At 53.4% G+C, this 14,253-nt stretch overlaps 1 protein-coding gene across 3 annotated transcripts in view; it reads right to left on the bottom strand.

Moving 5' to 3' along the window:
* ABCA3 (ATP binding cassette subfamily A member 3) overlaps positions 1 to 14,253 on the bottom strand; it is a 31,275-nt gene that overhangs the window by 15,848 nt on the left and 1,174 nt on the right. For 2 of the 3 annotated variants that reach the window (XM_075105890.1, XM_075105891.1), the window contains exons 2-10: positions 10,257 to 10,352; positions 6,161 to 6,425; positions 5,463 to 5,590; positions 5,188 to 5,353; positions 3,485 to 3,744; positions 2,622 to 2,738; positions 1,928 to 2,048; positions 1,193 to 1,366; positions 346 to 527 (exon numbers count right to left, since the gene is read on the bottom strand). In XM_075105890.1, the coding sequence (XP_074961991.1) occupies positions 346 to 527; positions 1,193 to 1,366; positions 1,928 to 2,048; positions 2,622 to 2,738; positions 3,485 to 3,744; positions 5,188 to 5,353; positions 5,463 to 5,590; positions 6,161 to 6,425; positions 10,257 to 10,310 (1,467 nt within the window). In that variant the 5' untranslated portion in view covers positions 10,311 to 10,352. Of the gene's footprint in view, positions 1 to 345; positions 528 to 1,192; positions 1,367 to 1,927; positions 2,049 to 2,621; positions 2,739 to 3,484; positions 3,745 to 5,187; positions 5,354 to 5,462; positions 5,591 to 6,160; positions 6,426 to 10,256; positions 10,353 to 14,253 lie in introns of those variants that run through there. The other variant, XM_075105892.1, reaches the window with a different exon arrangement.

The raw sequence follows: 14,253 nt of genomic DNA, 5'->3' as shown, positions 1-14,253 counted from the left end.
GGCTGGCAGCGGGACGCAGACCAGCCAGGTCCACCCAGATCTGCTTGCTCGCACCTGGGGCTTCTCTCCAATGCCTTCGCTTGGGACACGGAGCCACTGCACAACACCCTTGACACCAAGAAGTGTCGGGACAAAGATTTAAAGCCACAACAACCTTCATATTCAGTAAAAAAAATACAGCTGCATCAGCTGTTACCGAGGACATGCTGCAGACCCCTTGATTTTGGAGCCCAGATGGTGCCACCCTTGCACATTATTCTAGCCCACTGCACAGCACAGAAGTGGGAACTATCCCCAAGAGATGCCTGTCAAGCCTGCTGGAAGGGGTGCGTAAGCAATGCTCACCGTCAAGAAGAAGTACCATGGCTGAGGCACGCCGTACTCCCCTGGGAAGACAGCCTCCACGTACCAGGCCACCACACCATAGAGCACTGAGTCCAGGAGCAGCATCCCGAGGACTTGGGCTAAGGTAAAGTTGTCATCCACACTGATGGGCTTCATGAGGTCCCTCCACTGAATGCCAGTCCCTGCAACGCACATGGGGCACTGCCTAACGCTGCATTCCCGGAAGGACAAACTGCTCTCCAAGACTCAGATAGCATCCCTGTCCTAATTCACTGGTCCATAACAAGGAGCATGTGCGTGTCTCTACAATCCCTTCTATAGACAGAGGGAAAAGACACAGCAGAAAGCGCACTGACATCTCAAGGTCTCCCACCATGTCATGCTTCTTGCATCACATCCTCTGCAACTACCCTGGGAAGAGGCGAACTCTTCTCCAGCCACTGCCCCCCTTCACCACAGTTGCCTTTTTAGTGCCACCACTTTGCAATAGCGTGGCCACTGCTGGTACCAACACCAAATTCTTATTAACACAGAAATGAAAGATATATATTGGAAAGGAGGAAAGACAATGGATTCCCATCCCTTAGAACAGAATCTGCTTGGTAATTGAAGTGATGATGAATTTTGCACAGCCCAGACTGCCAGGGACATGGGTTCAGAGGGGCAGAGCCCTGGTGCTGATAAGACCCACAGGAGCAATCAGCAATTAGCCCTCCTGCTCTTGTTAGGAGCAGGGAAGTGCTTCTCCCTGACTCCTTTCCACCCTTCATACCACATGCAAGCCAGTCCCAACCCACCACAAAAAAAAGCTGGCTCCACTCCCGAGGGACAGGAGGCATTTTCTTACCTTTTCCTTCAAACATGCCTATAAGCTGTGCCCCCATGGCCATGGCCACATTAGAGATGAGGCAGGACGCCAGCTTCTGGCTGTGGGACATCAGGTCGTAGCGGGGCGAGATGAAGAAGTAAGGGATGTAGGAGAAAAAGTAGAGGAAGCCGCCAGCGGCAGCCGCAACGTTTGCTGCCAGGACAGAGAAAAGCAGGAGGGAAAACGTCAAGAATACAATGATGCCACAGGTATTTCCCCCCAGCCTTCCATCCACGGATATTCAAGTCTTTTGCACAAAGGGTGGTTACTGGGGTGCAGGATGAGGACTTGCCCAAGTCCCACAGCAAAGCAGGAGCAGTGCCAGACGCCGACCCCACAGTGGACAGCTGCAGAAATACCTCCCCCCATCCCAGAGATGAGCATCCTGGGGCCAAGACAGCCAGATGATGCCCTAATGCATGAGCCTGTCTGGTTTGGAAGAGATAGTACACACATCCCTTCATGTGCACTGTGGGGAAAATGCAGCAAAAAAAAAGGAAGAAAGCCGCCCCACCTCTATGTGTCGAACAAACACAGAGCTCCGTGCAACCTCACATAACTCTGGAGCTGGCCCTGCTTTGAGCAGGATGAACCAAAGACCTCCAGAGCTGCCTCCCAACCAAAACTAATGAAAAATTTTACAGCATGAGGCCTCTAACACACCCTCAGCCCCACAGGTCAGCAACACGAGGAGGCAGCTGGGGAGGGACTCACCTCTTGAGAAGAAGGTGCTCACCATGAAGTTGAAGGAGATGGAGGAGATGGAGAAGATGGCGAGGAAGGTGAACACCAGCGTGGGGTCACTGTTGGTGAGCACCGCTCCCTGTTCGCTCACCTACCAAGAAAATCTGGTTATGCCAAGGGCTGGCGAAGCTGGCCATGGCTGCAGGCACATGCGGGCAGCCAAGAACTGACTTCCTCCATGGGTTAAAGACAAACTGAGAGATGGGTGAGAATGCCCAGGCTGCCCTAGACCATTGCAGAGGGAAGAAATACGGGTTGCTCTTGTGTGACACAGGGTCTAAGAGACAGGGGACACCTTGATCAACACCCAGGCAGCCTCCTCCTGCTTCTCATAGTGTGGGTACAACCAGAGAGGAGAGCTCAAGTCCCTCCAAGGGCACACAGGGCTGCAGGAGTGAGGTGGTCCTGCTTCCCACGGGACTGCCTTGGCCTCCTGTGGGGCTCCCATCCCTCAGCTCCTTCCTGGGGAGGTCACCCCTGTTGTGAAAGACAGCTGTGGCAGGCAGCTCTACCCACCCATCTCTGGAAAAGGCCAACTCCAGCCTCCGTTACACACGTGGAGGAGTCCTGAGATACCACAACAGTCCAGCCCACGGCAGAGGAGTCTTGTCAGCCCCATGCATTGCCAGCACAAAGCTTCTGGCCTGCAGAACAGTGGCCTCACCTTGACACAGAAGAGCACAGTGACGAAAAACACGGACACCAGCAGGAAAAGGAAGAACATGAGGAACCAGGCGCTCCAGTGCAGCCAGTTGCTGAGGCCCATCATGTGCATGTACTCCTGCGGGGAGGTCATACTGTCACCCAGGGCTGCATCCACACTTCCCGGGCATGGCCGGGGTGAGGTGCAGGCCCTGGTCAGGGTGATGGTGGCTTTGCCGTGCAGCACTGGCAAGGGAGGTGGCAGCCCCAGGTCCCACCAAAGCGGTCCTGCGCAGCCTTCAGCATTGCATGGTGCCACCCACCTCCCCCCCTCACCACCACAGGAGAACATCTCCCTGAAGAGCTGAGCTGAACCCAAAACCACAGCAGCTGATGCCAGCAGGGCCGCCAGGGTCATCTGGCAGCATGGCAGAGGGCAGGACAACCCCACGCCCAGGGGAAGCCAGGCCCTGCTGTCGCAACCACCACAGCAGCCGAGCTCCAACCACCCCCACAACACAACTCAGACACACGGGTTTCTACACTCAAAAGACAAAAATCTTGCTTCCCACACACTGAACTCTTGAATCTAAAAAACTCTTGAATCCACAAGTGTTGCCCTCTCTCCAAGCCACCTTGCAGCCCAAGAGAAACAGCAGCCCTTCAGTCCAGCAGCCTTGGCTGCACAGCAAGGAGAGCCGAGCCACATCCTGGCAGCAGGATTAGTGACATTCCTTCCTAGGGTTTGCTAATCTGCTGCCATCCCCACCTCCTGCTTGCTGGCTCCAAACCCAACGGGGATTTTGTTCCTAATTTAAAGGCAACATCTGTTGGGAAATGCTGCAGAGGGAGAGGAACACCCAGACATCCTACCGCTCGTGTTACCTTCAGCTTCTTCTCCTTCTCATGCACGACGGCGCGGACGATGTTGAGCGAGGTGTAGGTGAAGCTGAGCATGAGCAGCAGGGGCAGCTGGTTCTGAATGGCGAGGAGAAAGAGGTCATTGACATACGCCGGGTAGGGGAAGCGCTGCACCACCACCGTGATGTTCTCCAGCAGGCTGGTGGAGCTGGTGTTGGCATGGTACTGCATGATGGCTCTGTCCACCGCGTGCTGCACCGCCAAGAAACCTTCTCGGATATAGCCTGCATAGCAAAAACAACACGGGGGAATAGAGACGGGTCCGGGTTTTGGAGGGAGGTGTGGGCAGAAGGAGAGAAACAGCCTTTGCAGGAGGGATTGCTTGGGAAGAAGAACAGGAAACAAAAAAAGAGCTTGTAGGAAAAGCAAAATAAACATCACTATCAACACACCGCTGCCGACACAGAGGGGCTCGGGAAGGATTTACATCACAGGAATTCGAATCTCTCATAATCATCACTTAAAAGCATCTGGCAGGAAAACTCAATTTAAACTGTATTTGCCTTTCTGCAGGTATGGCTTTATTTTTGTAAGGGGGGAGATTCTCCATCATCATTAACCACTGCCAGTGTCACTGAGCTTGTATTTCGTCCTTTTTTTTGTAAACCAAGAGAATACAGGATAATACGCAGGTTTTGGTGAGGAAGAATATATCCCATTACTCACACATTTGGCTTCCATTTTTGTGCATTAGAAAACAGTGAAGGATTTCTAATTTTCAACTTCTTTATTTTTAGGTGGGTTTTCTGCCACATGTTGCTTGAATAGAAACTCAAATTCTGCTTACAAAGCCCCAAATGAGCATTTTGAGAGTTAGCTGCTGAAAATGACCCACGCAAAGAAGGAAAAAGTAAGAATATGAGATCGTGAACAATGTTTTATATTAACTAATTTACTAAACAAACACTGTAGTGAGGGAATTGATCTGGGCTCCTGGTCACCCCGTCCTGTAGAACATTTGAACCAGCAGATATCGCTCTCTCAGGCTCAGGCTTACTTACACTGCGTGAGCAGTTCACCCACTTTCTTGGCCTCTCAATCTTTCCCTTGACATTGCTATTGAACAATGGAAGAAAAAACCCAACTGAGGGAAATATCCCTTTGCAGCCACAGGGAAGCTCCCAAAAAATCAAATCGTAAGCCAGCACCAGCTCCAGCAACACCACTGCTGCCTCCTGCTCGGACTCTGTTTTGACTTTCCTTAAAAACCTATACTCAAACCACAGAGTCGCTCTATTGACTTTTCAAGTATTTAAGAGGCACGACAAACACTGAACAGTTTGGACCCTGAAATAAATTTTCCATTAAAAATATAAAAGGGAAAAAACCCCAAATTTAAATTAAAAAAAATTCACGTGAGTAAAATTTATTCTTATCCAACCCTGCTCAGCAGAGGTACCCAGAGGCCAGCAGTGCCCAAGTCATCACACGGTAAAATTTAAATAATTATTATAAATTATAATTATTAAATATTAAAATTATTTAAATACAATTAAAACTATTAATTTAAAATTAATTTTATTTAATTAATTTTTAAAAATTAAACTATTTATATAAAAGCTCAGAGCCTCAGTGAATCTCTGTAATGAGCCGAGCTGCTGTACAGAAAACTGCGCCCAACTCTTTGGCTGTGAAATAGCCCATGGCAGAGGAGAGGTGGCCCTCACCTGGCGTCCCCCCATCGGCAAACTTGGCCTCCCGGGGCCCAGGCAGCTGGAAGAGTGGGAAGAGGTAGCTGGTGTGCCAGTCCCGGTCCAGGTTGGGGTTCAGACCCGTCTGCTCACTCCGCGGGGCGTTCCTTGGGCTATACTTGAAGCGCAGCTCATAGTTGACCTGGAAGGAGCACACAAAGGGCGTCGCAGGTGGGACAGAAAGAAGCAGTGTCCAGATCGCAGAGGATGCCAACCCCTCTGTGTCCTCCTGTCCCCCTGGCTCTGCTCACCTGGAGGGGCAGCGGGGCCGTGCTCTGATGGAAGCGGTGCTTGAACACGACGGCAGCCAGCACATTGCCCGAGCGGTTGTCTGACTTGACGTACTCCTCAAAGTCCTGCTCTGAGGCAAAGCCCTGAGCTGCAGAGAGAGGAAAGAGAGAGACGCAGGCATGGAGGATCGCAACTCAACGCGGGATGATGGTCAACCATCACCAATAACATCATTTTGGTCCAAGACACAAGGGATGCACTCCAGCCAGAGGTGAGAATCACCACTGCTGTCAGACAGAGGGGATTTCATTTATACAGCATGCTGTGGTGCCCATCATGGGGCATGCAGACAATTCCTCCTCCTCAAGAGCAGGAGTCAGCTCTGCTTTCAGAGAAAATCCTAACGTCACCTTCAGCTTGGAACATAAAAGCGCTAAAATTCTCTGTGCAAGAAGATTTCCAAAAATACTTTGTCTCGGGGAAGCGACAGCCACGTACTTTAACTATTTTGGGCAATATTTTTCTAGGTGGAAACTGCAACAAAATGCAACCAAAAATCAAAACAAAATCCTGTAGTTTTAGTAAAGCAAAACCAAAACAATTGCCTTGGAGTTCTGATAAAATTGATGCATCCCTGGAACAGAGCATCAGGATTTATCAGAGTAAAAATTTGTACCCATTTCTGGGGTGGAAGCTGTAGCCCCCGGCCCATGCTGACCTCTGATGCTGATGGGTAAAGCCCTCTCCACTGCCTCCGCGATGCTCCTGACGGCGCTGCTGTTGGAGGGGACGTAAGCCAGCTCCCAGGGGTTGCTGGGCTGCCGGCGGTAGAAGAAGCCTGGCAGGTCATCCACAGACTGAGGGGGGTAGACGGTGGCGTTGGGGTGGCTGATGGAGTGCACCCGGTGCCGCAGTGCTATCAGGATGGCAGCAAAGAGCAGCGGCAGGCAGATTTCAATGACTGTCACCAAGATCTGCCGTTTCTGCAGGAAAGGTAAAGATTAAAAAAAACTACGTAAACACTGAAGGTAGATCAAATGCAATAATAAGGTTCCGGGCACAGTAGTGAGGTTCCAGAAGCATTCTTGCATTTCCCAAGGTTTCACAACCTGGGTTTTTCCAAAGCCCAATAACAACACTGCACGGAGCCAAGGTGTCTCCTTCCCTAAGCACTGCTCCATCTTGAACCACCCTCCTTCAGAGCCTTCCCCGCCATGCTGCTGGGTTTGAACGAGCTGTACTGTTTGCCCTTTCCCTGTGCAACAGGGCTCTGCCTAGGAGCAGGCGGCACTCAGGACTCGCCCGTACCACTCCCGCAGGCAACCGCAGCGATACACCTCCTGCAAAGAGGCCCATGCTGTGGGACCAGCCGCAGCCAGGAAAGCAAAGAGAACAGCTTTAACCACAGCAGAGCAACCTTGCCCAACACTTACAGGGCTAGGAGCTAAAGATACTGTAACTAAATGAATGACTGGGACGAGCAGGCAGGGGGCAGGTAAAGCAGAGCAAAGCTAACGCAGTCAGTGAAGTTTTTTTTCTGCTGGAGCTTAACGGCTGCAGGCAGCGGGACACAGGCTCTGCGTCCCAGCCAGGGATGGGACCTGGAAAGCCTCTGGCTACAGGCATTGGTGCCCCCACGCAGAATGGAGAACATACCCACAAGCTCAGCCTTCACCCCAAGGCCTGTCTGCACTAAATACAGCGGTGCACTTATTGTTAATTGAGGTTCAAGCAACCAGACAATGAACTTGAGTCTGGTGAACACATGTGGGCAGCTAAGCCGGAGCATGACCCTCCAGTGGTTTCCCCCAGAGCTGCCTCTCCTGCAAACCTCCCACTAGCTACTAACACCCACCACTGACCCAGGTGAATTAGCGTCCAACCCAGGTTAATTAGCATTGAAAACCCCAGTCATCCCAGGGGAAATGGGTCATCTCTGACTGGAGGGGCAGGGGAGCAGCTGTCCCAACCAGTGTCACGCATGCCCACATTCCTGCAGTGCAACCCCCTTGATCTATTTTATGGCAGGAGCTGGGACATGCTGCCAACCAATGGAGTTATGCTTGTAAAAATGACTGCAGAGGTCACATGCGCTTGCAGAGAAGGGAGCCGTGAGCACCGGGCTGCTCCCACTGAAGCTGCATCACCCACGTGGGGCAGGGATAGGAGAGGAAGGCAGCTCCCTAGAGGCACGGCTCAGCCCTGGGCCTGGTGCAGCAGCAGCCAGGCAGGTCTGGGTAGAAGAGGTAAAATCCATACCCAGCCGTCTTATTTCCTCCTGCAAACCAAGCTGCCTTCACCCGAGCCCAGCCCAGGTGCAAGCACAGCACAGCACACCACACCAAACCTCAATCACTGCAACAACAGTTAATGAAAGATCCCCGGCAGCAGGGAACAAGGTCTGGGTGCAGGGATTCACATCTGCTCACTTGGAGCACTTGCCCAGAGCAGAAGCAGCAGCATTAACCTCTTCTGCAGACTCTGGCTAACAGACTTTACAAGACCAGGGAAGGAAGGTTGTCTACCCTTCCCTCCACTGGGCTGGAAAGAAGAACACCACAACGTGCAAGAGGAGCGCCAAAAGGTTTATTCCCACAACTTTGCTGTCTCAGCAAGCGGTTTTTATCTGATGGTGCAGCCCCTCCCTGACATCTCTGCACACTCGGTGTTGTTCAACCACCTCCTGCCTGGCCCCATAGCCACTGGCGCAGTGGTGCCATGGCCTGGATCACAGCAATGGGCAGCAGCACGGTAAAAAACACACCTGCAGATGGTGGTGCCCATACAGGGTGTGCACACTGCAGGCAGGGTATGGCTCAGCCCGTGTCAGGGATCCTCTCCTGCCTGCACTGACCACATGCTGGAGGCAGCACCCCAGCTGCCCTGAAAGCTCCCAGTGCCCTGCAAACACCCAGCGCTGAGCTGCACTGACCATGAAGCTACACCTCCCATCCCTCCGCAGAATGATAGATAAAAGGTTTTATTTTTCAAATGGGGGCACAGGGAAAGCAGCAAGCAGGGCACACTGAGGTGGGCAGAGTCTCTGGCGGGGCAGAAATGGAGCCCTGAGCACAGACCTCCCAGGAAGGGGGACAGTCTGCCCCGCAGCAGATGCGATGAATTGGCTCTTGGCTCGTTTGTCAGGAGGGGGCACATTGGCATATGACCATGCAGCTGCTCCCTGCATCACCCCAGTCCTCAGCACCCACTGCTAAAGCCAAAAACCCCTGTGTTTTCCCAGAAAAGAGCTGCTCACTCTGACCACAACCAGGGACCAAGCCACTGCTGCAGCCAGCCTGGCAGCACAGCCAGGAGGCAGCAGCTCCAAGCATGAGGGGGAAAAGCAGCCTTTCCAAAGGCCATGCTCATAAAAGTGGATGTTGCAGATGTCTGATGGCTTTATAATGCAGCTCTGGTGGACCAGCTGCCTCCCGCTGATTTACTATTGTATTAAACCCTCTCTCAGTCTCCTGAGCTGTCTCCAGAACAGTTGCCTGGTTCCCTGAACTCGCAGGCTAATACACATTTACCAGCGCAGGCTTTTGCTGCCGCAGAAGTCGTTTAAGCTGCCGTATTCCAGAGGTGACAGGGATACTCATCCATAATCACTACCTCTGCCTGGCCAGGGCTGCCCCAGCTTTGAGCAAGCCACATGTCCTGGCATCCATCTTCACACCAGTGTGATGATGGCTTGCGAGCTCTGTGTCTTCACTGAGTGCACATTTTTTTGGCAGAGGGGAGGAAGGGCTCCAGGTTGTATTCTGTCACAGTAGATCCGAGTCAGCTTGTGGCCTCACAACAAGAGGCGCCCCCGCTCCACAGCACACCCAGAAGATGATGCTATTCCCCTGCAGAGGGGGTGGGGGATTGTCCTACACATCTGGGGTGTACAAGGTGGGATTCACAGGGCTGGCCATCACACACACCCACGGAGCATGCTCCTGATTGCAAATCAGACCTGCTGCTGTTCCCTCCAGTCATATCCAAGCCCGCTGCCTGCTCCCTGCCCTGCTGGAAGGCCGGACGCAGGCACCTCAGCCACCCCTTCACTCTTCCTTTTGTTTATTTTTAAAGCAACATCGTGCTGATTGCAGAAGAGCAATTGAAAGTGTAAAGCCGGGCTGCAGCAATCCCTGCGCTCCCTCCTTTTCCGCCGCTCTCTGCCAGGGCCAGCTCTGGGTCCCAGCGGAGTCACAGCTTCCACCCAGGAGCACCCACATGCTGCTTAAAGGTGCTGTGGGAGCAGGTGAGACACTGCTGATCAGCAGGGCAAGAAGGCCCCGAGGTTGCAAAATCCCTCATTAGCCAGCGGCCATGCAGTGAGCCGGGCTGAGCGCAGAGGCCAGGTCAATGGTAGTTTAACTTTTAAGACCCACAAAAGCTCCTTCTGAGGGCTGTAGAAAGTACTGGAGGAAAAAAATCTGGGCCCTGGTGTGTTTAGAGGCATCATGCAGCAATCACAACCTCCAGAGGAGGCTGTGTAACAAGATGGCTCAAGAAACCCACCATCGGGGTGTGCCTGGGTCATCCTGCCCCGTGAAAAGGGGGAGCTGAACTCATGGCCAGACTGCAGGAGAGGAACGGCACAGCATGCACTCAAGGGGACAGGGACAACTGAGCACACAGACCTGCCTGTCTCTCCCCAGCGCAAAAGCAGGACAACACCACATGGACAAACAGACCTGCTTTCCTCCAGGAAATGCCTTGGGCCTATGGTGAAGATTTGCTGGAGAATCAAGATCCCAGGCAAGCTCTGATGTACCCATATTTAGTGACGACAGAGGCAGCCCCCCAAGAGCACAGCACCAGCCTACCTGCAGGATGTAGTTCTTCCAGAGCAGCAGCCCAAACTGCCTGAGAACAACCATCCTCCCATCAGAAGGGGACCACTGCCACTGCTCAGGAGGACCCTGGAAGAGAAGAGAGAGCCGTGAATGCCGGGTGCTGGCAGACTTGGGCGGCAGGAAGGCAGCATCCCACATCCCACCTGTTGGCAATCCAAGGGCAGCTCTCTGTTTCCAGCCTGATGTTGCAACAGCTGGCTTGGCCCCAAACGGGGGAAAATAACTGTTGGGCTCCCTCTCCAAGGGTCACTACTGACCCATAAGAGCCAGAGTCTGTGGTTTTTGGAGCAGCCTGTTCCCGGTCATCGGCGTGACCTGAGCTGCAAGGGAGGGAGGCCGCTGCTTGGAAACCCAACCCACAAGCACCAGCGGTCCTTCACCCAGCAGCCAGCAGGAAACAGCTTTCCTTAAACAGTAGGAGCACCAGGTTACAGAACTGCAAACACCAGCCTGAAGGCAGCCACCAAATTCCTTGCGACCCATTATTTTGGGACTGGTGAAGATTTCAAGTTGTACCTCCACCTCCTGCAACATGAAGGGTTGGTTTTGCAATGTTAACAGTGCTTTCCCAGTAGAAACTCTCCTTGGAGAGGTGAGGATGAGAAAAGGGCAGGGAAGTGGAAGAGAAGGTCAGTGCTCTCGGATGATACACTTGAAGATGATACACCTGCATCCTCCCCCTCTTTTAGGAAGTATCTGCCATTCCTCCAAGTCGTTTTTGTCTCCATTTGCAGCAGCATGTCCTGACAAAGCACTGCTGTCCCACCAGGGACACGCTCGCAGTGAGTCACCCAGCAGCGTGGCACATAGAAAGGGCAGTCCTGGCACAAGCAGAACCGCCTGCCCACGCAGGCAGCCTCCAGCTGAGCAGCCCTTCAGCCTCCAAGCATGGCAAAACCCCTCTTGCCACAGTGACAGGGCCAACCTGGTTCACAGCAGCGCTGATGAGCCCTACCGCACCCTCCAGGAGCAGGCAGCTGCCCGATTCATCTCCGAGAGCCTGTGCTCCAGAACCTGGCAGCACCAAAAAGCCTCTGCAGAGACAAGGACGGACACATTACCTCCTGGCAGCGTCCCAGGGTCACGCTCAACAGCACATTCTCCAGTCCCAGTTGGGACAGCATCAGCTCCTTCGACCCAGCTAGCACCCACCAACCTCAACAGGGAGTTTAGGGTGCTGCAGGGAGGGGAGGCTGGTGACCCAGCCTGCCCAACCTTCACTCCCAAACCAGTGACTGGTAAATGCACACTGCGAGCAGAACACCGAGAGCTGGGAGCAACTGAGCTGCAGTGAGAGCAAGCTGAAAAACCACGTAGGTCTGCGGACAAAGCAACAAGCATCCATCTACCTAGCCTGCCCTACGCAGTCACCTCCTTGAGCCCTCCAGAAGCATCCTCCTGGCTTGGCATGCACCTTCCCATCCCCAAATCAAAACAGAGGTGCATCCTCAGAGCAAAAAAAACACACCTTCTTTTTGCCACTCCATGTGCAGACATCAAATTCCTGCAACAGTAAGAGGCATCTGTGCTTGAGCGCATCCTGCCCTGGGACCCAGGAAAAAAAAGCAGAAGAGATCTGCTCCTGTAGCCCAGGAACCCCCCCAAGCAGCAAGAGGGCAAGGAACAGCAAAGGGGACTTTGCAAAGGCAGCTGCTGCCAGATTTCAGCTTAAACACCTTCAAGCTCATCACAAAGCACTGCGCCTCCAGTCCACATGTGCCCTGGCAGAATGCCACCACTCTGCCATAGGACCCCTACAGTAGGTCCCCCAGCCCCACGTACCCGCATACCACGTACGGCAGGATCCGACACACCTCCAAACAAGCGTCCCAGGAGCAGAAACCTTCCTCCCATGCTCGCTTGAACGGAATCCAGAGCAAACCAAGGGAATAAAATATTTTTTGCTCCTTTTAAAGAAGACAAAGGCAACAGGTCAGGCTGGAGAAGGCTGCTGCCCTTGCAGAGATCCTACCTCCTGCTCCTGCGTCTCTCCTGGCTGCTTGCCCTGCCGCACCCTCAAACACAAGCTGGACCCCCCCGACCGCCCACGTAGGTGTTACGGCTGCCATCGGGGCCGGTACATCGCTGAGAAAATGTCAAGCAGCTCTTGGATAACACAAACACTACACAAAGGCAGAAACTTCATTATTGCCAATAAATTTTTTCCAAGTTTCTTAGGGTCCCAAGAAAACCTGTACTGGACCTTTTGCTCACTGGAGAACAAGAGAAGGAGGAAGCTCAGCTGCTACAGGGCTACTCTTACCAGATTTGAGAGAAAAAAAGCTCTTTTGGAAGGTGCTGTCTGGATCAGCCCTGAGATACCCATGACCACAGGCTGTTTCGGAAGGGGCCCCGTCCGCGCCCCTGCCTGTGCTGTGGACCACCTTTGGGAGGAAAGGAGGGCTGTGCATAGCCAGTTCAAGACAACCTCAGAGGCACTGCTTGTACCTTGCAGGAACATACCCTGCAATCCACTTGCCTACTTGTGCGGTGGCAGGTCAGGTTGTCCCCTCCTGAGCTGCTCTCCTGCCTGACCTCAGCCCTATGCGCTGTGACATAAGACTGACTTTTCCAGCAAGAGGCACAGGAAAAGATCTGGGGCAAGACAGAGATGACCACCATCAGCTTCTGGGAGAACAACTCAGTTCCCCTCGCCCTCCCTGGAAATACCCTGCTCTCTGCACCCAACTGCACTGCGAGGAAGAGTCTCCTAAATACATGAGCACAGATTCACCCTGGCCATCCCCAAGGAGGTCAGCGAGGAAGACAACTAACTCTCCTCGCCACCCGGCCGCAACCACCGGCCCCTGCCACACTGTTGAGCAAAGTGCAGAGCTGTGCTGATAATGTGGCAGCTGCGCCAGCTGCCAGCCTGGGCTGGAGCTCTCCTGCTGGTGGATTTAGATGGGGATCGGCAGGGATCAAGGCCACAGCATCCCACCTCCTGACCCACTTCCATGCCGCCTCGTCGCCAGGAGCTGGCCATCCCTGGCTGCCGTCTCAGCGGAAAGGGATAGATGAGCTGAGCAAAGGCCACGTGCTCCTGGGAGCTGGTAGTTATTTTAGAGCACTCGCCGCATTTCTGCTCTTCTGATGTCCTGTTCCCATAGAAACGGGGCCTGGAAATGGCAGCCGTTGCCTTTTTTTTTTTATAAAATCGGCATTTCTCCCCACTGACTTGCAGAGGCACTGTGTTATCCCTAGAAGATGAGCTGCAGACCCTGCTGGGTGCCTCTGTCTCTGCGGCCATGCCGAGGACCACGCCAGGGCAGTAGCATCATATGCCTGGCAAGGGCTGTTGGTACCTGTGTGCTTTGCACGCTGCTGCCGAAGCAAGAAATGCCTCTCTGCTCCCTGCAGTGCCCGTGATGGAAATTAAAAGCATGAGCATCCGTGGCAGGGAGAAGGATTTCTTTTGGCCAGCATTTTCAGCAAGAGCGAGTGATTTCCGACGCCTGTGCGTCCGGGAAGTCCCATCTCCTGTGGCCAGGTCCTACAAAAAGCAACTGGAGCTGGAGGCTGCTGGACCAGCCACAGGTGACTGGAGGCACGCAGCCCTTGTTACTGTTTTTTCTTACCCCTCTTGACATTCACAGAGATACAAGAGTCACAACACAGCCAGACCATAAAAAAACCCCCACCTACCGCAGCGTGAGAGGTTGTGCAAACAGCGCAATAAAACTTTCTAGGAGGCTGCAAGCCCAGCAGGGTGCGAGGGGCTGCTGACACAGCACAGGCACCGAGCATGCAAGACCAGCACACTACCGAGTCCCCTATAGACCCGTTTGTTCTCCAGATGGGAACTTCAGGTCTTGAAATATAGAAGTAAACACAAACAGGGCTGGGGCTGGGTCCCATTTGCAGAAGCCGGGGGTTGGATCTGTGCCTGGCCAGTGCCCTGGAGCAAGGCAAGGAGGGGGCTGGTGGGCCCAGGGAGCCTAGCAGGCTCCAAATCACATCCCACAAC

This window comes from Phalacrocorax aristotelis, chromosome 10 (assembly GCF_949628215.1).
Source record: "Phalacrocorax aristotelis chromosome 10, bGulAri2.1, whole genome shotgun sequence".
Classification (NCBI taxonomy): domain Eukaryota; kingdom Metazoa; phylum Chordata; class Aves; order Suliformes; family Phalacrocoracidae; genus Phalacrocorax; species Phalacrocorax aristotelis.
The sequence above is the reverse complement of the archived record's forward strand: the minus strand, read 5'-3'. Positions and strand labels throughout refer to the sequence as shown.